The sequence below is a fragment of the Aptenodytes patagonicus genome, chromosome 10, assembly GCF_965638725.1.
Source record: "Aptenodytes patagonicus chromosome 10, bAptPat1.pri.cur, whole genome shotgun sequence".
In the NCBI taxonomy this organism is placed as follows: domain Eukaryota; kingdom Metazoa; phylum Chordata; class Aves; order Sphenisciformes; family Spheniscidae; genus Aptenodytes; species Aptenodytes patagonicus.
The window spans coordinates 11,514,207-11,535,348 of record NC_134958.1 but is presented as its reverse complement, the minus strand read 5'-3'; the positions used below and the strand labels follow the sequence as shown (position 1 = coordinate 11,535,348).

Below are 21,142 nucleotides of genomic sequence, written 5' to 3'. Positions count from 1 at the left end.
GGCTTTGCGACAGCGGAGGGGAGGGGAAAGGGGGCGGCTGCGGCGGTTCCGGCGTTTTGACGGAGGAGAGTTGGGCCTTACGCCGCCCTGTCTCCCGGGGGCGGGTGAGTCGCGGCCGTTGCCTAGCGGCGGTTGCCTAGCGGCGGGGCGGGGCGGGGAGGGGAGGGGCCCGTGTGCGCGGCGGCCCGGGGTGACTAAGCGGGGCCGCGGGCTTCCAGGTGGGGGGGGAGGGGGCGAGGGGCGGGGCCTGGAGGGGCGGTCGCGCGCCTCGGGGGGGAAGGGGCGGGGTCTCGGCGGCGGGGGGCGCGAGGCGGCGGCGGCGGCGGGCCGGCCGAGGGTGTTCGCGGCTGAGGGGAGCCGGGCCGAGGAGGCGGCGGGCAGGCGAAGGGTCGCCGGGTGGGCTAGGCGGGTTGAGGGGGCTCGGGACTGGCCTGGGTGGGTGAAGGAGCGCGGAGCCGCGCCGGTTGAGGGGCGGGAGGGGACCGGCGCCGGCGCTGAGGGGAGCGGCGCGTAGAAGGCCTCGGCTGGCCCTCAGGCCGGCGGGAGGGGGTTGTGGAGGCTGACGGGGCCTTCTGGAGGAGGGTAAGGGGGAGAGGGCCTGCAGGCCGGGAGGCGCGGGGCTCTCCGCGCCGGCTGTTTTGGGGCCGTGATTACCCCCTCTCACCTCTGTTCCCTGTCAGACTAGAGTGTCGCTTTTGGCGAGGTCTTCCTACCCGCAACCCGGTGCTGGCATTTCTGAAACGCCAGTGTGAGAGGTACAATGAGGGGCCAGTGAGGTCGGATCGGGTCCGTCTAGTCCTGTCTCTAGTGGCTAAAGATGCTTGCAGGAGAGGAGATAAAGCATCTGGCATGCTTAGGTGTCAAAGTTAACAGTCAGGGATTGGACAGCTCGCAGCAGAGGTTATCTGCAACCTCTGGAAGGAAATGACATTAATTTAGGGGCGTTTACAGTATTTCAGCACTGAGCGGAAGCATATTCTTTATTGAGAGATGAGCCTACAAAGTCATTGCAGGTACAAGTAGTCCAAAGTATATTTTATTTCTTAAATGATTCAACCATTGCATTGTAAGGAGATCCAGAACCTTCAGACTCATACCCAAAAGTCATGGACTGTGGTTTCCTTTTGCTTTATCTGATCTAATTTTTTAATGAAAACAGGTTTTTTTGGATAGTTTGTTTTCTCCCAGTTGCTACTCATGCAATTAATGTTTAATATATAACAGGGAAAGACTGATATAGGGACTTGATAATAGCTTTCTATAATCATGCCTCTTCACTAATATCTCTGAGTAATTGTGTGTCATCGTAAGCCATTTGTGTTGGTAAAAAAAAGTAAAATGTGATAGCGGCAATGTTAGTCCAGTCAAATCAACGCTTTCTACGACTTTGTGCCAAATTAAGTATGCCACCTCGTAGAAATACATGTATTTTATTACTCTGATTTAGGATATTCTGGAGGCGTTTGCAACCACTTAAACTTGCTTGGTTTATGATGGTCCTTAAACCTTATAGGCTTCGGCTGCCATCTGAGTTTTCATATCCAGTTTTTTGTTTCATTTCCATCAAGTTTCTTCTCTCATTCTGTTTGCAGCTCCATGTGACTTTGGTTTTGATTTTAAAGCCTAACTAAAGTAGTCATGAAAATAACGTATAACAAAATATTTATTTGGTTTTTTCCTGTATCATTTTCCTTTCTGTCTTTTGCCTGATCAGTCTATATATAAGGTTTTTAGAACTCTTTCCTATTGTTTATGCAGGAGTCTGGCACTGTGAGGCATTACCTTAATTGTTTTTTAGGTGCTGTCATGAATAACTCAAATAAATAATACAAGTAAGGGTTGGAGTTTGTAATTTCTTGTGTATGAATATGATTGCTTTTCTTTACTCTTAAGCTTTGAGCTTTTCACTGTGCTCTCTTACTATGTCTGAAACAAATTTAGTCATTGTCTGACATTTCACCCCTCTTTGAAGTAAATTTCTTCAAAATAAGCCCCCTCACATTTCACTTCTTTAATGACTTCTATTCATGAACTGTTGTCATGTGTGAGTGAGACATATCTTATAGATGTTTTTGTAAAGTGTTCTGCAAATTAATGGTATAATAGAAATGTATTATTGTAGGATCAGGGAAAGCACAACCAATATCATGCGGTGAAGGTAAAATCTCATAGTGCGTGTCCTAGAGGAGTTCTAAATCTCTTCTGCCTTAACAACGTTGCTGTAGCGTATGGATTTGTGCATGAGAGATCTGTTCATTTACTATGTAGGATGATAATTCAAGTTGATCTTGAACACAGAAGTAAATGTGTTGAGATAATTTTACTTTATTAGGTATTCATTTAGGAAGAAATAAAACTCAAAGATAGGAGCAATAGCTATATAAAATATTCAGAGTGATTTCTGAAGAAATTTTACAAGGTTTCAGGTCATAAATTTCCACCTCAAGTAGAATTCCAAATAGATTCTGCAAATGAAGGAATTTGTTGTCTGAAGTATCAGATTTATTCTTAACATCTAAAATGTGGAGTATAGGAAAGGATGGGGGAAGGGTTCTTAGCTCTGTCAGGTGAGGGTTAGGTGAGGAACATACTATAACATTTTGGAGTTGTCAGGTCAGTCACTGCTGAACGTGTCTTTAAAAATACCACACCAGAGTGAATTGTAGATCACTCCCTGCAGGCAACTTCTTGTTCTCTAATTTTAGATTCTCTTCTGAAGGAACATACTTCCTGATGGTGGAAGAAGTGAGGAGTCTGGGTAGCATGTCTTGGTCTGCCCCTAATCCTTTGTACCTTTGGGAAGCCATTTTGTCAATGCATACTTCAGTTGCAGTTAAAAAATCAAATTGTAAAAATGAAGGTGTAATTCTCAATGTTTGATAGTGTTTTAAAAACTTGTGAAGATTATAAACTAAACCAAAAATGCCTCATATACTGAATTTTATAGTTTCATTGTTTTCTAATATTCTGCTAAAAAGCAATAATAATTTAAAATATTTGGTGTGATGATAAATGCGGGTGTAATTGATACATAGCTGGGAAGATCTTTAGAATTTCTTACCAGTTGGAAGACTGAGCTGTTTTCTTCCATTGGTAAGAAAGGGGAAAGGTAATGTTAAACAAAAGCCAACTACAGACAAATGGCTTCAGGAGTCTACCTGGAGGTCTACCTGGTTGATTATGCCAGACTTAAAGACGGGGATCCAAAAAGCATGCAAAAAGAAAATTCCTATAAACAACCTAAGTCCCACTCCTAACTTCACAGTAGATAAAGGTAATGAGTTTGGTTTTTTTATTAAAAGAGTTCTGGTTAGAGAACGTGTTAAAACTGTCCTAAAAAGATAAATATTATAGACTAGCATTACTCTTAATATAGGTGAAAAAGAAACCCTGATGTTCTTAAGTATATCCTTTTTTTTTTCTGGGAGATATGAGACCTGACTAGCCATTTACATAATGGTTAGAAAATTGTGGGTGCTTAGGTGCTCACACTTTAAAGAGATTTGAATTCTTAATAGCTCTTCTTTTTAAGTCATAGTGAATGTTCTAGTGTTGTGATTGAAAGATATTTTCCACTGGCATGGTGATAAAGATATTTTTTTTATATACCTTTCCTGAATATGGTTAAGTATTTTTATTGGCTTTTAATAAGTTTTACACTTCGGTTTTTAAGTCTTTTTTAATTTTAAACTTCTCAGTCACTGGGCCCTTGAGACCAGCCCTGTGGCATTGTTGGTCCTTTGCATTATCTGAAAACCTGTTTTGGGTTTCAAGATGTAGGTGCTCAGAATAAGAGTTCTGCAGATGTGTAGACGTAAAGGAATTCTTTGGTCCTTACTAAATTAAGAGCCAAGTTCTCCCCTCCTGTATATTCATGCTAGTCACCTTGAGCCTACGTGCAGCGGAAGACAAGACTTGTCCTTTGGTTTCTGGGGTTTTTTTAAGAGGTGTTGCCATATCCAGCCTTAGTGGAGCAATTAACATTGCCAGTTCAGATGAAAATTTGCAGTTGAAACTTTGTGCCTGTTTTTGTAGGAATCTGTCACAAAAGAAATGAGGTTTTAGTAGTTTTAGCAATGTAGAGAAAGATTTGATCCAAGTTCTCATATCTTTCAGATGTAGTCTCTGGTAATAGTCATCTTTGGTTTTGTTAGTTCCAGCAAATTAATGTTGGTGTCAGTAGTATAATATTGGAACTGTAAACTTCTTCATAGCATGGTAATTCTTGTATCATTTTAATGTTTTACTGGGACAGTTTTGTGCAACTATCACTTGCTGTTTTTAAACAGTCAATTTGTATTTTCAAAATAAGTTGAATAATGGTAGCGTTAACTCTAAAAATGTGTTGTTCTTTGGTATCTTTCTAGTTATCTGTTAAGTTCAGTAATAGCAAAATATTTATTTCTAGGTAACTTAGAAGAGAAATGCCTAATAGTGCTTCTATTTCTCTTACTGGATAAAAATAACTTCGAAGCTGATTTGCAGTGACCATGAATAATCAGTGAAGACATACGGCATTTTCTGGAATATTGAATGTTCTCATAATGAAGATCTCTCTTCTGCAGCAGATGTATAAGGACGTACTGGTAGGCATCCCACTAGCAAAGGAAAGCCATTATTATACCTCTTTACTTAATCTGTGTGTTGAGCAGTCACCAGAAAGAGATGAATCATGCAATCGGATGCATCTCCCATCTACTAATGGTGGTATTAGGAGCCATCAGGACACTAGGAGCCATCAGGACAGTGGTACATCAGATGCGGTTGTCCCTACAACAGGTGATATATCAAATAGCTTTGCAAACGTGAACTCCTCATTCTGTCCACGGGAAGTGATGCTGCTTCAGTTAACCTTGATCAAGGTGATGGTTGCTAAAGTGGAGTCCCAGGAAATTGAATTCAATATGAGACAGAAGTACTGTGAAATCTTTGTCCGTCTTCTGAAGGAGGCAAAAATTGACTCGAAATTGGTAAGCTTTTATAATCTTTTGAAAGATTTTTGTGAAAGGAGGAAAAAACAGAAAAAGAAGGAACATGCCTTAGATACTTTTTCTTTCTACTTGTCTGCAGATTTGTCTGCTCGGTAGTTATGATCAGCTGTTATCTCACATGGCTTCAAAAAGTTTAGCATCTCTTGTGTATTTCCAGCTGAAGGAAGAGGTGAGTATGGCATAACTTTTCACAGCTTAAAAAAATGACTTAGTGAATATGTGCCTTCAAGTTGTTCCATTCGACTCTAGAGCCAAGTTTTTATAGTGTTTATATGGTACGAAAGCAGTGACTGTATGACTACTGTAAAATCTAAAAGTACTTCTAAAGAGGCTCCTTTTGTAAGTAGACCCGCAGAGCAACATCAGAACTGCTCCTTTCCTCCATCTGTTGCTTGCATATCTACTCTGCTCTAGCTTTCCGAAAGGCACATCTGCAGTCAGCTGATGTTCAGCATCCAGACTCTGTTAGTCCCCTCAAAATGCCACACAGTTTTGTTGAAGTGTGTTTAGCTCCAGTATCAGGAACAATGTGAAGGTTATACAAGATAATACTATGTGATAGTTCTCCCATGAAGTGTGTCTTAAGGGGCTTTGGGTTCTAAGTGATGGATAGGAAAGATATGTAATAAATATTCCAAGAGAGTACTTCAAGTGTGTTAGGAGGGGCAGGGTATAGAAAGAAAGGAGCTCAGATGTGTAACAGAAGTTTGTAATGTGAGGTGGAATATCTTTATATATAAACATCTGGAATTTTATGAAACTATTTCAAGGTAAAATGTGTCTAGATGACAAGAAATATTCTCTTTAAGGTTACGATACAGGTGTTTAAAAAAACCCAATAGACTATCAATATTTTTTACAGTTACTTGATAACTGTTAGGTGATGCAGATATATAAAAATAGGTAATAACTTACTGAAAGTTAATCAAATGTTCTTCTGTATTTTCTCGTTTGAATATTCCAATTACTTGAGGGTTTTTTTACTTGCTGTATATTTGGTGAATATATATTGTAGCCTCCATAGTAGCATCTCTAAACATAGATTTCTCTCAGAAATATGTTTGTAATATTTCTTGCAACGTTGTCTGGGAATTATGAATTCAGATATGGTCTGTCTACAGTATTACCTGATTTTAGGTAGGTCACATGACATTAGGAGGTTTGGTTTTCCCTGTCTGGAAAACATGGATAACTTCTGTTGCATGTGTATGTGACTTCATGTTTGTAAGTAGAGGCCTACATACTTAAAAGGCACTGGACAGATACATTGTTTCTCCCTGTGTTTTGTCTATGCCTACGTTTGAATCTTTTTAATGTACAATTTTGAATTATTGTATTATGATTTAATTTGCATAGCAATTGTAAAGCATACATGATTGTTTTTTGAACTAATTTTCTTAGAATGCATTAAATGTCACCTGGCTCACCTTTAGTCTGAAGACTCTTTCAGGATTCCCTGTGAATACCCAGGTAGCAGAATGTCTGTGGACTCTTACAACTATTATCAAGGACATACTGAAAGATAAATTTTCACCCAAAGCAGGTACTGTAGCAATTTTATGATGTTACCGAAACACGAGTGCCCGCTAGGGGGAGGAATGTTACTTGTAATCTCATCTAGAGCAGCTTGTCTAAAGAACACCTATTTTCTTTGTTAGAAAGACGGTGACAAAGTACTATTAACGATGTAGTGGTTTAAAGATGTTTAAAAACCGAGAATAGTCACAATCACCTGTTTTCTGCTTATTTGATGATTTAGCTGACTGTGTTATACTCCAACTCCATAGCGTTCTTCTTGTTGCTGTAGGTATTTTGAAGAAGCTGTTGGCTCCTCTTGATGCTGTGCTTGAAGGATTTTATAATTCCATTCTGTTCCATCATTTTGACAGTCACCACTATACTTCAACTTATTCTGAAGCTGTAAACAATTTGATCAGTTTTATAGATCTGCTTGAAGCACTTTTGGCTTCCAGAATCGAATTAGAACTACCGCTCAGATGCCAGAGAGTATTGTTTTTGCAAGTTTCTTATGTCCTGAACCTCATTAGCTCACCAATTCACTATTTAATCAAGAAGAAGTTCATTATGCTCCTTAAAAAATGTGTCCTTTACAAGTCTAGAGAAGATGCTAAGAGTGGATCACTGTTCTTACAAAACCCATCTTTATATGAGGATATGCTTGCACTGAGTAATGCTGTTCTGCAGGTTGTGAATTTGACTTGGCTTAATCAGATCCCACTCAGTGAAAAGGCCAGCTACTTTGGAGGCAGTGAAGCTTCTCCTGGAGATGATGCTCGAGGTGGTTCTGACCAAACTGTTCTCAGAGCCTTAAGTCTGGTTGTGCTTAAAGCACTGGAATTCAAGTTTCAGAACTCTGCTACAGAAGCTGAAATCAAAGGTAATAGTCTCCTTCAGTTTTGTTCATTAAGCAGCAAGAGTTTTAAAGCTCTCAGATTTTGTAGTCGCAGCTCATTAAGACTGTAAATAGAATTCAGCTGAATTAGTGGTGGTGGGAGGGAGGAAAGAGAAGACCCACCCAGGAAGCCTGCTATCACTGCATCCTGCCTAATTAGTTGTCTCCTTGCATTTTATTGTATCCTTAGCCCTGCAATGTGGGGGGCTTGAAAAAGTTGCATTTGGGCCTGAAAACTTTTCCTGTTAAGAACACGTGTTAATATTTGAAATAGTTGAGCCAGCTTGGGAACACCAAACTCTTCCCCAGCTGGAAAAGAAGAGAGCCCATAGCACAAGCATCTACTCTATTTGGGGTGGAGAACTACAAGGAACGGCAGGTAACTCTTTCTGTTTTCTAATGTGGAGGTAGACCTGCAAGTGCCATTATCTTGGTTGAAGGTACTAGGCATTACTGTCAGACAAATAATGTAATAGGGCAAAAACCAGCAGTGGTAAAAAGGTAAAAATAATGAAGCTGTAAAGTAAAAGGAAAATTATGGGAGTTGGCAGAGTATAGTGGTTGTGTTCTTCACCCTGACTTATAGGTCTAGTTCTTTGAATTAGTAGGTGTTAGGCATACTTTTCATACCTGCTTACTTGAGTATGTTTGTTCTACTGAATAGACGAATTAGATTAGTAGAAGAGCAGATCTGGCTCTTGCGCTAAGGCTATGCCACAAGGCAGGCAGTGGGATGGCAAGGGAATGCTATGTGACTTGCGTTCCTGACGGAAGAGGACACGTTTCTGTGTCACGCTGGTGTAGCCAGTTAGTAGTCTTCCATGCTATATTGAAGTGGTGGGGTGAGGCTTTTTGCCTGAGAAACGCTCCTGGAATCCCATCTTTCCACTTGCCTCTTCACCTCTGAGAGGCACATGATGCACATCTTCTGATGCTAAGCCATGTGAACGTGGATGTGCAAATTCTATGATCAAAGCAGTTTGCTGTCCCAGATTACAGGCTTCGTGGCAAAAATGGAAAGGCAGTTCTGCAGCAGTGTTTCTAGTCAAATACAAGCGAGAATGGGTCTTCCTTATTGTCAGCCAATTGATGATGTGGCAAAAAGTAAAAAATAATTTATTTTTCTTTTTAAACAAGGATGAAATTTTACAGCATCTTAAATCTATTGAGGCATTTTAATACAAGTTCTAGATGTAAATGTTATTTTACTTTTTATATTTCTACATTACGTAGCAAGCATAAAATCAATCTTTAATTCATCTGACTGTGCAAAAGAGGCACGGACTTCTGCAAGACAGCTTCTGACACTTTTTCCAGGTTTTGGAAGATGTTACATTTGTGATGCCAGTTGCGTTCTTTGAGTTTTTTAAGTATTTGTAGAGAATATTTTACTTATGGTCCACCTTCTGGAAAATGTATAGAGACTGAGATTGTCTAAGAACAAGTGAATAGAAAAAATGTAGGTTAAATCTATTTTAGGTGTCTCTATGAAAATTCTTTCTCAAAGAAAAAATTCTCCTTTCTTTTCCAGATTCATGACACAAAAATGAGTTCTTTAATGAGATTCAAATACCCCAACTGTCAAGAGGAATTTCAAGTTGAAAGGAATGGTGCTTCTATTTTAGTGACATTAAATTAAGTGGTTAAAACAAGCACCAAAATGCTTTAATATGCTAACTTCCTTTCCGGGAAGCTGGTTGATCTTACCTTTTTATTAACATGAATTACAGTGGATTAACTTTAATGCATTTCAATTTTGAGAGTAATTTCCAGATAGCTTTGATTTATAGAGAAGAGTTTCAGTCTGAATAGTAACTATCAATAACAAAGATAATTTGCTGTTCCTATTATTTGTTAAGAGGAAAAGCAAATCTTAAAGTTAAATATTAAGGAAAACCACATAATGATGTGGTAAGTAAAATTGATTCCCATGTTGCAAGAAATCTTTCAAAAACAGTAATCACTGTTTATATAAATGATGCAACTGTGCTCTTCAAGCCATAGTGTACTTCCAGCAGCATTAGGGTTCTTACTTAAGGAGCACCTTTGGGGTAAAGATATATGTCACTATATTTTTTCTGTTCTCTAAACATTGAAAGTATGCTGTGCTACATGAAAAACGGGTACCTACGTTCAGACGTAAAGAATCTTTTTATAGTATGTCATTAGTATTGAAGAGGTAAGTTTCTTGACTTAAGGGAAAGAATCTGTCATAGGAATACAAAGTTATTTTTATGAGTAAGCTACTGCACTAAAATGGCATAAATTTTGAGGTGCTCTTCGCATCCAGGAGTGCAGTATTTAGAGGGAGGGGAAAAATGAAGATTTGCAGGAAAATCGCTGCTTACATTAATCCTTCCAGCAAGGATTTTAGACCATCTCATGAAGGTGCCTTTATCCCAAGCCTGTATGTACTTGAAAACATGCATCATTCATGAAGAATTTATTTCATAAAGAATATGGCTATACTACAAGCTTCATACTTTGTTTTATTGTAGAAATGAGAATTTATTCCCATCAACTATAGATCATTGCAGTTAATTTCTACAGTGAATCACACTGGGGGGGTGTAGCTTCAATCCTGTCAAAACTTTACAATTGTATTCTTATTTCATACGGGAAGAACTACCTGAGATGACATCTCGGCAAAGTGCTCAGATTGGATCGTTACATCTGTGGCATTGACTTGATTGTAATTCACCTTTCTTTAGTTTGTGATGTACCAATGAAGCTACCTAATTGGGGAGCGAAAGGAAAGTATAAATCCCAGCTGTGTAGGTGTAGTCACATTTTTGTAGGTTTCCTGATATATGCAAATTTTTGGAGGTGTAATCTTGTTCATTAGTCTGCAAGCTGAGATGTGAGAGGATTCACCCTGTTGTACCCAGAACTTTCTAGGTCACCTCTGATTATTCTTCCTTGAACTCCAAGGAAATGAAGAATGCTGTTAGATGAATGAATTGTGTCCTTAAGTTTTATCTGTCTGGGGGGGGGGTGGGGGGGGAGTCCTGTACCTAATGAGTAAATGAATTTTCTGCAGGTTACTTGTAGTTGTTAACATTGGCATCTAAACATTGGTATGTTTAGAGTTTAATAGAGTAGCCATTCACATTGAATTTAAGTTTAGATAACTGCTTATGGTTTTCTGCAAAATATTTCTTGATTTGTCTGGTACTAAGAAGCAAGAGCTAATTATAAAATTTGATGCTGTGTTAAATCAGTTGAGCTAAGGAATGATAAACGCATTCATGAACTGTTATGCACTGTTAATTTAAAAAATAAAAAATGTATGTTGTTTAGTAGCAAAAAATGTATAGCAAAATTCATGGTTACTTCTTCTTTTCAGGAGATTTTCAGAGTTCCATGTCCCAGCTGTTGATATTCTGGAGGAGTCATCTGGAGTCCTCCCCACAGTTTCACCCAGTTGTACATCACTGTGAATGGCTCTCCTTGGTTTTCATAGAGCAAGATGATGATATGTGGGAAGCTGCTAAAGCTTTATTACTCATTTATTTAAAATTTGATAGGTTAGTGTACATTTTATTTGACAGAACTATGAAGAATAGTGAGGTTATTGTGATATACATAATATTTCCATTGATTACTTTTGTATAAAGAAAAAATATTTTTAATAATTAAAAAAAACAAACAAACCTCAGGACAATGTAATAATGTGTGGTGTAAGAGCAGTTAACTCTGCTGATATTTTGATTAAGTGTTTTTTGGATTGAAATGAGGGAGTTGTGCAACAGTTTCCTATTAAATACTTTATTATATCCTGTAATTCAGAATAATTGACTTCACTATCTAAAACAGTGGTTAGACACAGATAAAAGGCAAGACTGTTTTCTTTCAACACTGAGAGTTTGACAAGAATGGGATATTATAATGAAACTTCAAGAATTCAGGGACTTCTGGAAAAGTAGCCCTCTAAGGATTGGACCCATGTTAATTCTAGCTAGTTAATAAAAACTGTTATTGCTAACAACTGATACGTGTTCTTCATGAACTTGTCCTGGACATTCACTGCTTCATTGTTGTTTAAATTGCCGTACAAGATTTTATCCTAATTTATAAAAGGTCCCTCAAGCTTCAAATGTGAAGATATTGTAAGTAGTATCTTGGATACACACAATTCTTCTTAGACACCTAAATAAAAGTAAACCACTCTTCTCCAATGTGCTTAGCATCCTGAAAGTTAACCTATGTTCGGGTGTACAAAAACATTAAAGTAACAATTCATGTATTGTAGGTAACTTTGTTTGTTTATTGCAGAATGTTTCCTAAGGAGGAATGCTGTTTGAGGCCTGCTTTAAGTGCTTTGGCTTCCCAAACTGTCTGATCTCCTAGCCCCACCTGCGTTAATTCTTTATAATATAAAAACTTCTTTTTTGGTTTTTACTTCTTGACAAAATCAAGAAAGAGCAAGAATACCATTTTCTGGACATACCTGTTTTTTTAAAAACTGTAAACTTCCGTGGAATTTAATCTATTTCATGACTTACTTTTCAGGTTGCGGCATGATACTGCTGATAACTTAAGCCAAAAAGAGGAGGAAACCTGGAACTTCCTTACGCATGCAAGTGGATGTAATCCTCACTGTGTCTTTTTATTTTTTCTGGAAAAAATCACATTTGATTCCACAGTACTTCTAGATTTTTTGATTTCATCAGAAACTTGCTTTCTGGAGTACTTGGTAAGGTACTTAAAGCTTCTTAGAAAAGATTGGCATCAGTTTGTAGATGTCTGTAACCATTTTGATGCCAAACATGGCACTTTTCAATCAATTTCTTCTGTCAAGCCACCCCATCAAGAAAAACAAAGCTGTATGACTGATGAGAGTTTGCAAAATGCTGCTTGTGAACCAGAACCACAGACTCTGATATCTTTGGCTTCTTTTCACAATTACTTAGTGTTTACAACAGAGCAAGGTGATAATGAAGTTGCCAAGTCTAACCAGTCTAACTCATTGATATGCACTGATAGTACATCTCTGCTGGGTTCTCTTCAAGGCCTTGTTCATTATGACAGCTCAGAAGACTCTGAATTAGAATCAGATGGAAAAGAGTGCTTGGTAAACACAAAGCAGGTGCCTTTAAATAATGAGGGTGAGACCAGGGTAAGAGAAACTGGTTGCAGCTACACAGATGATAAACAGAATACACTCAGGTCTGAAGTGTTGCCCCTGAAACAAAAGGGATCTAATACCTCATGCTGTTTGACTTGTATGATGTCTTTGGATAACATCATTCCCCCAAGAATAATGCTTTACAAATCAACAAAATGTTTGGAAGAACTGCAAAAAGCTATTTCTAGGTTGCAGAGAAGAAATCTTTTCCCATACAATCCATCTGCATTGTTGAAACTACTGAGCCACGTTGAGAAGATCAGTAAGAACGTGAATCCACAATAATCCAAAGAAATGTTCTAGTGATTTTTTTTTTAACTAGTACACTAGGGAATGTTTCCATGAGATTAATGACTTCTAAATCTCATGTCTCTTGCACCTGTCAGTGTATTTAACCTGAAACAGGATAAACATGTTTTTGGTTGACACCTTAAAAATCTGCAATTGCGTTCAGTGATATGATCCATTACCTTAGGGTCCTAGGCTTATTCATGGTACCTATGTCAGTGTATGGTCTATAATGATTAATTGTTAGGTATTCAAAATTTGATAATAAATGACTAATGTGAAGGCATATCAACAATATGATACTTAAAGTATTGTCAATTATACTTAATGTCATTCCATATATGAAGTCATTGCCAGATTGGTAGTGCTTTATGGACTACAGTGCAGTGTTAATGCAACACTTGACTGCTTAGAGGTTGAGCTAAATAAAATATTTTAGTTGGGGACAGTTTTGGTGTTTATACAGTGTGTTCTGCATCGGCGCTTTGCTGTAAGCGGACATTCAGATGTGCTACCACAATTTCAATAATCCATGCCACACTTTTCTTGGCTGAAGTGCTTAACTGATGTCTAGGTTGTACTTTTTTTAGCTTTTACTGTTTACCTGATTTAACTAGCAGTGTTACCATTTCACTGAAAATTGAATTTAATTTTTCTTAATATTCTATGATACATTCCTTTAGTTAAGAGGAAAGGTAGATGTGGGACTAATTTATATATTGCCTATTTATAGAACATTTTAGTGGAGCATTACATCTAAAATCAAGCTTAGGTAATGCAGAAGTGAAATTCCAACAGAATTCCTCGCATCCATTACTTATTTTATATAAGTGTAGAATATATACTTAATAAGTTGTTAAATCAGAAACAGATAGCTAGAAATTAAGTGTCTGCAGTGCAGTGAGATGGATATTGAATTTAAATTCTTATACTTACATCTTTTACTAGATCTAATTTGAATAACCTGAAAAGTAAGACTTTGCCTAGGAGAGTTAGTTTAGAACAGGATCCAAACCAGTGTGTGCACTTAGCAGGAAGCCACCTAATGTTGGTACACTTGACATGCAGCTTGTATGATCTTACGGGGATTAGGCAATGGGAAAGTACTGACGACAGGCACTACTGTAAAAATCTCAGACCTTATCAGAACTGTAAGAAGTAGTTTTCCTTTTAGGATCGTCTCTTGAAGGTAAGTGCTCTATTCTGATTGAGAACCAGGTAAGTTCTATCTTCCTTTTAAAGAGCTATTTAGTGTAAAATTATAATAGATATTGAGTTAAAAGAAACAGTCTCTGGAGCAGGTGACTCTGACCCCCAAATCTGTGTGGCCATCTTCGAGATTAGTCTTGAGCTCTGAACTGGTGAATCAACACTATTGGGAGGGGAAGAAAACTAGGTGAAGCTTATGGGATAATTTAGCTGGAAATTACAGCGCTCTCCAGAGACTCTTGAATGGTATGAATTCTCAGACAGGAAGGTTTGAACCTCAGCCTTATTCTTTTAGGATGACAGCTGTAATCACTTGGCAGTTACATAGGAAAGAGTGATCCCCTTCACTGGCATGTAGGAGATGAGAATATTCTGTGCGTTCGTTGTGCTTTGGTTTCTTCCTGAGAACTCTTGTGCATAGGAGTGGGTGAGAATGTCAATGAATGGAAACTTGTCAATTCATGCTTATAGTTACTTTAGTTAGAAACTAACCTCTGAGTTGTCTAGGGCAGAAGAATGCCTGGTTTCTCTTTATTGTTTGAACGTGGTTATGCTGTAGATGCTGAGTCCTTGTTTCTGTCAGGACTAAAATGCCTCTGGGCATGTTGAAAGATGCAATTCTAGACAAATTTGGAACTTTTCAGTTCAAACAAGGGAAGTGCCTTTGGCAAGGCAGTTGAGCAAGAGTTTCTCAAGATCACAATTTTAAGCACAGGAAGGTACTTACATTTCAGTAAAATCCTTTCCACTATCCTCACTTCTTTTCTAATCTAGCCTTTGCTGACTAATTTATTTTAACTAAGTAACTTCATTGTTTTCACTGAACATAGTATTGTTCAGCATTTCTTGGTCTATACTTTGCCAGTTGGAAGTATCTAAATTACAACAGTATTTCTCAGACACTGATAAGATAAGCAGGGTGGGAAAGGTAGAATGGGGAGATAATTTCGGTTTTGTTAAGTGCTAGTTTTCTTGTTAGTCAGTGATTACTACAACTATAAAAACTTTTTTGAAGTAAGAGTTTAGACATCTCAGAACAGTGTGTAGAATTTAGCAAGAAGTATAGGAGCCATAACTTTTTATTTTTTTTTTAATACAGCAAATGCAATTGCAATCCAACTGTATTTAATTCTTACAGGCATGAAGTTGATTGAGTGCCCAGTTGGTTATTAGTAGTGATCATTCCCACATGTTTCACTTCTCAGAAAGCCATTGTTTTAATTCTCAGAATGTTTTAGTGGTAAAAATGAGTAAATGTGGTTTGTATCTGGCAACTAGATACCTTAATGTGCTGATATTTCACCATTTATGAACTGTAGGACCTGAGATGGAGTAAAACTGATGTGAGTCAACTTTTTCTTTATTGCACACAAAATGAGGGTGAGCAGTGAAGGTAGTAGTTCTATGGCTATATTCAAAAAGTCTAAGCACAAAGAAAACACCTTGCAAAAGATTTTGTATTTTAATCCACTAGTGAGTATTTAAGGTGAGGTGGTTGGGGTTGGTTTGTTTTTGTTGTGGTATTTTTTCCCTTGAGTTTTACTATCTAAAATTTTTAGGCAGAGCTGTTACTTCATTTGCTAGAGCAAGTTAACTCAGCTGCAGAACCTATTACCAATGTTAAATTAGAACTTGGGAAGTAGGTCAGTTATTACTAGGAGGTTGATGTGCCTTACCTTTGGATATTGATATCTAACAACTTTTCTTGTATTTCAAAGCAAGACAGAACAAATCAGTTGACCTGTCTGGAGACAGTTTTCTATCTGAGGACTTACCCTGAAATATCCACAGTCTCCATTTATGTCTGTGCAGTTGTTTTGAGGAGTTTACCTTCAACATCAGTAGAATAAATTATGCTTTAATGAGGTAAGCAGTTAGCACTAGAAATTGCTTACAGGATGTGCTTTTTAGAAGGAATATTTTTGAACTTGAATATTTGTAGAGCTTGACTGCAATTACAGCTGAATCCAGGTGGTTCCATGATTGTGGTTCTTCAAACTGCATTTCCTCCAATATTTTTATGACTGCTTTCCATTCTAGTTTTAAGACTTGTAATACAAGTTTTAATCCTGTAATACAAGAACAAAAACCAACCTTGAGAATTTCTAGACTTACGGTACTCTTGTAAAGCTGGGAATAAGGAGCCTTGCTTGTTCCCTGGTTTATCACTGCAGGCTAAGCATTGTTCGTATTTCTTCCAAAGTCAATCTGGGATGGTGTCTGAAGTCAGTATCAAATATTTATCACAGCCTTTCAGTGTCAGTAGGAGTGAAAATGCTGTGGTCATTACAATTTTACTTCTATGTATTTTCCCTTAAAGAGTTGTCCAAATGAATTTGTAAATTCTTGTATTTTGTACAATGCTTTTAGGCTACCTGGTTCACTCTGAAATCTTGTTAGAAGCCAAGTGTATGTGTCAGAATGGATGATAGGCAGTCTCTTACTATCACTAGCTCAACAGCAGGCATGGACCTGGACTTGGTTGAGAAACATCTTAGGGATTTAAGCTTTTCCAAGTCATTGTCTTTTTAAATGTTGTGCAAATGAGTTTATTGCTGATAACTGTCAGAGACACTCTTTAATAGACAAGCAGACTTGCTGCTGGTTTACATACAGCAAGGAAGGAAGGAATACAACAATATATTTTGTGGTAAAAAGCTTGCAGGGAGAAGTACAACATCCTCAGTTATTTCTGGTTCCTACTTACCTGTGCTGTGAAACACGAGTTTTGTCAGTCAGCAGTGTCCTTTCAGGGGGAAGATTTAAAAAAATGATGAAATGTTTGAAAAAGTAGCACACGCAACCTCAAAAGTAATTGCAACTGCTGAATGTTGGCTTCCTTAAAAGGTTGTAGGGAAGGTTTGTATGTACATATCCTGAAACTGTCAGGAGTTTTAGCTGCTAATCGTAGTTGTCCAAGAATCTGCCTCATCTTATCCTGGTACTAGAGAGCTGAAACCTGAAAGACTTTCTGTGGAGCTTCAAAGAGCTTCCAAATGTCCATAGCTACTTTGAAGGAAGTAATAGCTACATAGAAAACAATGGATAAGATTTTGAAGCCTATTTTGTGAAACAGCATGTACTGATTAAGTAAAAAAAGATTTGTTGTCAAATGATAAAATCCTGTGTGCTTATTTCTACATTCACAATGTTCATCCTTTGCTTGCTAGCTTTATCTTCAAATACAATCTTTTGGAGTTTGTCAGCTCTTAGAGTAACTTTGTTACTCCAGCTATTTATAACTATTTCATGTAGGGATTTAACCGAAAGAGAAATTAATGCTTTCTGGAAGCTTACCAACAGACAGTACTTGGCTTCCTTGATAGTATTTATATTCTTCAAGAAAATCATGTATGAAATGGTGTTCTCTTCCTGCTGACACCACTGCAGCTGCTGTGAGACTTGGGCAAAGATCCATTATGCAGCAAATGTAAAACTCAACCAAGTTTTTTTAATTATTTATCTCCTCCAGGGAGAATCTAGTACTTGGTCATCTTCAACAGAATATTGGTCCCTCTAAAGGAGTGTTTCTTCACCTAAGCTGAAAATATTGACTAGTATGATGCCAGTGTTTTCTGTAATTTTCAATTATGAGCTGATGCAGAGGGGGGAATTGCTGGCTGTGAAGCATCAAAGGGATTGTCTTTCAGTTTCACCAAGCAAATGCTTATATTTTGCACTTGTGTTCTCTGTGGATGGATAAAGATTGATGCTCTAAGAGTCTTCTGGTAATGTAATCAAACAACATTTGCAGTGTTGTCTTATGTGCAAATGTTACAAATTGTTGAGGTTTATTTTCATACAGTTGTTAAACCAGTGCTTCCATCTCCAAGGATCAAGGCATCTTTTTTTAATCCTATGTTATTTGGACTGTTGGAAATGAATTAAAAAACTCTCTGAATTGGTTGGACTAATTGCTAAATCTCTAGTGTTGCAGCCAGAAGATTTTGTATATTAGTCTCCTGCATCCTAAGATAGTAATAGCACACGGGAGTATTATTTGAGTGAATTAGCAGTGCTGTATTTAGAGTGGAAAGGGTGAACTAGAGAAGTCAATCCTTAGATAGAGTTGTTCTTGCTAAGATTTTGTGAGTAGCACGCAAGTTTTAACACACTGCTTACTAAAAATGTGAGCAACTGAAGTTACTCTTCTTGCGAAATTTACCTTTTCAAATGTATTAGAACATACTTAGTGGAAGTATCTTATATAGATATGCAGTTATAGCTGAATTGCTCTAGTGTTCGCGGTTATTAGAAAGGTGAATTTGATGAGTCTGGACAAAGTGATGCTAATCAAGGGAAAGAAAAAGATCTTCTCACCAAGGATAATTTAAAGACAAAACAGACTAGGATTTTTCATGAAGAATGCTGACCAAACTGTAACCAGATGAATTCTTCACTAAATCACACATACATCTCTGGATATGAGAGCATTCTTAATTGCTGTCTTGGAGGCTTATTGATACACTGTATGTTCAGTATTTAAATGAAATACAGCCAAGAGTTTGTAACAATTTGAAAGAGATAGCATAATTGTGGTATTTGTATCCCTCAGTTGTTAAGTGTGTGAGAGAAATTGGTTAGAAAGCAGTCCCTAGGTAATGTCAATGTCTTTTCCTGCAGCCTTTTTCCTAAGGCATATCTGAAGCCTATTAATAATACTGTTCTCTGCATTTTAGTGAAGTGATGGTGGCTTGGGTCAGCAGTAGAGTGGGTTAGTGTTCCTTCACTTCCCTCCACTGTCTTTATCCTTTCAGTATTACTACTGACATTCCCTTTTTATCCAATTGTCGTCTTCCTTCTTGTTATTAAGGCCCAGATTCTCAAAGTATTGAGTTTTCTGTGTCTTATTAAAATTCACAAGAACCAAGTTCTGAAACAATAATTTAAAAAGATTTAAGCATTTTGAAGATTTCATTCAGAGGAGCAGAAAGTATAGGAATATCAAGCTTTTTACCTTAATCTTGAAGGAATGCCAGATTGCAAGCAGATGTGTTTCACTGGTTGTGAAAAGAGAATTCAGAGTCCAAATCATTATTATTAGATCAAATTGATTCCTACTTTTTCTCTGTGTATACATATGACTGAGATTTGATTAACTGTCTGCCATTGAGATAATCAGTTAGCAAAAATGACTAGGTACTAATTAGTACATTTATCTGTGGGCTCCCCAGATGAAATTTTTTTTTTGTATAAAGGAAAACAGAAGAAACCCTTATGTTTTTTTTTTCTTCTTCCCCCACAGGTGCCATCATACACAACAGCTCTGATTCTAGAAGTTTAATACAGTCTCAAAGATTTGCCAAGATGGTTTTCTCAACTGAGAAAGTTAACTAATACTATAATCTTTCTTATGTAACTGCTTAGAAGCTCAGTTGAAAGCTCACATCCAATGTGTGGATTCACTGTAGTTTAATATATGTATTTAACTGACTGGAAAATGGAAAGAAGTGAATTTTGTGATTTTTTTTCTTGTCTTGTTTAATTTTTTTTTCACTGAAGACTTTTACATAATTTCCAGTGATATGGGAAATAATTATTTGGGTCAAATACATGCCTCCATTATCTAGTTATATTTAATTGCCGTATGATTGAGTAGGTGTTATGCTGCAAATAAGGAGTAGTAACACTTAGATTTCTTTTTTTTTTTTTTTTTGGTCAGACTAAGGTGGGTTTTTTTGTTTGGTTTTCCTTTTTGCAGCATTCAAATTTAAGATACCTGAAGGATAAGTAGTATTAAAGTGCAGCAATAATTGAAAGGTCAGTGGGCAGCTTTGATCAAGTGGGTATGGTTAGCTTTTTTTTTACCATGCAGTATCTTTAATCTTTTAAGAGTCCTACATAGGTGGTGAGTGCTACCTAACAAATGCTCCTCAAAAAGTATGAGAAACATTTTTTCCCATTTTATTATTTGTAGCAGCCCCACATTTGCTCCAGTCAAACGTGTTTTTTGCAATTTAGTGTAACAGTGAAGAAGTCGTGGATTGAGGCATAAGAAAGAGGTTTTTCATCCAATTACATATTACATTACTGGCACAGTATTAGCCAAGTGATAGATGAATTAGCTTGCTCTAGGCTTTCCTAATTGGCAAAGTGTTCCTAAATGTTCTGCTTGGTTCATACTAGTGGTTCAGATGTGGGAAAGTATGGAGATAATTTAAAGCAACAGCAAAGCTATAATACTATCTTTCTGAAATAGTCCTTCATGTTTAATATTTCTCTGGCACATCAGTTTATTGAATACTGCTTCCAGTTTTATGGAAGGACTGAAGACTTGCAATAGCTGAAAACAGAATACCTCAAAAAGAAGGGGGGGGGGGGGGGGAGTTATATGAACAAAACCAAACTTTTCTCTGGAGGGAAATATATGAACAGGATCCAGATATTGCCTGGGTCACATAATCTTTTATTGCAGTCTTACAGATTATGATGAAAGTTTCAACATACTCAAAAGGAGTTGTGGAAATTAAGGCCGGGGAGGGCAGGGGGAACCTCTCCAGTGTTATTTACGCAGACACCATCTGTGATTTAGGAAGTCTATGAGCCCCAAACTACTGAAGGCTTGGGGGTATCATCAGTTACTCTTTTGTGTTTATTCTGTTCTTGTGCTCTTCCATAGCCATCTGCTGTTAGCTTCCTTCAGAGACAGTATGCTGGGTGAGATGAAACTTTGGTTCAATTTGACATGTCTGTTCCTATTTAATGAGTTGCTGTTTGCTGACTGCAAGCAGGAAGAAAGGGCTAATAAGAGGTTCTGTGCTCCTGGTTGTCAGTGAGGTTCTCTCCTTCCTTTCGAACAGCATTAAGTGTCCTGCCCACCAGAATGCTAAGTAATGCCAACGCTTCTGAATGCTGTTACTTATTATTTGAAACTGGGGAGAGCTGGTGACAAATGACTTTCAGCCTTATTCCTTAGTCATGGAATTAAAAAAAAAAAATTAAAAAAAATTTTAAAAAAATCACATAGGGTTGAGTAAAATTTACATATTTGTATGGTATCTCTAACCAAACATACACTCAGTGTATGTTTCCCTCTGCTTTAGGAATTTCAAAAATTCCACTTTATATCTTCTGAGGAACTGGTACACTGTCTGTAAAACATTTAATTGATTG

The 21,142-nt window shown here is 37.6% G+C and overlaps 2 protein-coding genes across 7 annotated transcripts in view; both read left to right on the top strand.

Annotated features, from left to right (window-relative positions):
- Positions 1-52: 52 nt before the first annotated feature.
- Positions 53-13,372, top strand: LINS1 (lines homolog 1). Of its 4 annotated transcripts, none has more exons than XM_076348034.1 (7): positions 53-104; positions 4,409-4,970; positions 5,071-5,160; positions 6,393-6,534; positions 6,799-7,389; positions 10,751-10,931; positions 11,917-13,372. In XM_076348034.1, the coding sequence occupies exons 2-7, from the start codon at positions 4,545-4,547 to the stop codon at positions 12,815-12,817; spliced, it is 2,331 nt and encodes a 776-aa protein (XP_076204149.1). In that variant the 5' UTR covers positions 53-104; positions 4,409-4,544; the 3' UTR covers positions 12,818-13,372. The 4 variants fall into 4 exon arrangements, with proteins under 4 accessions (XP_076204149.1, XP_076204148.1, XP_076204151.1 ...); XM_076348033.1 differs by lacking the exon at positions 53-104 and adding an exon at positions 795-1,013; XM_076348036.1 differs by lacking the exons at positions 53-104; positions 10,751-10,931 and adding an exon at positions 795-1,013 and having other exon boundaries at positions 11,917-12,019.
- A 310-nt stretch (positions 13,373-13,682) lies between these two features.
- Positions 13,683-21,142, top strand: part of CERS3 (ceramide synthase 3) — a 52,781-nt gene continuing 45,321 nt past the window's right edge. Inside the window, exons 1-2 of one of the 3 annotated variants that reach the window (XM_076348028.1) lie at positions 13,683-14,009; positions 15,752-15,895. In XM_076348028.1, coding sequence (XP_076204143.1) covers positions 15,891-15,895 — 5 coding nt within the window. In that variant the 5' untranslated portion in view covers positions 13,683-14,009; positions 15,752-15,890. Of the gene's footprint in view, positions 14,010-15,160; positions 15,896-21,142 lie in introns of those variants that run through there. The other 2 variants (XM_076348029.1, XM_076348027.1) reach the window with 2 other exon arrangements.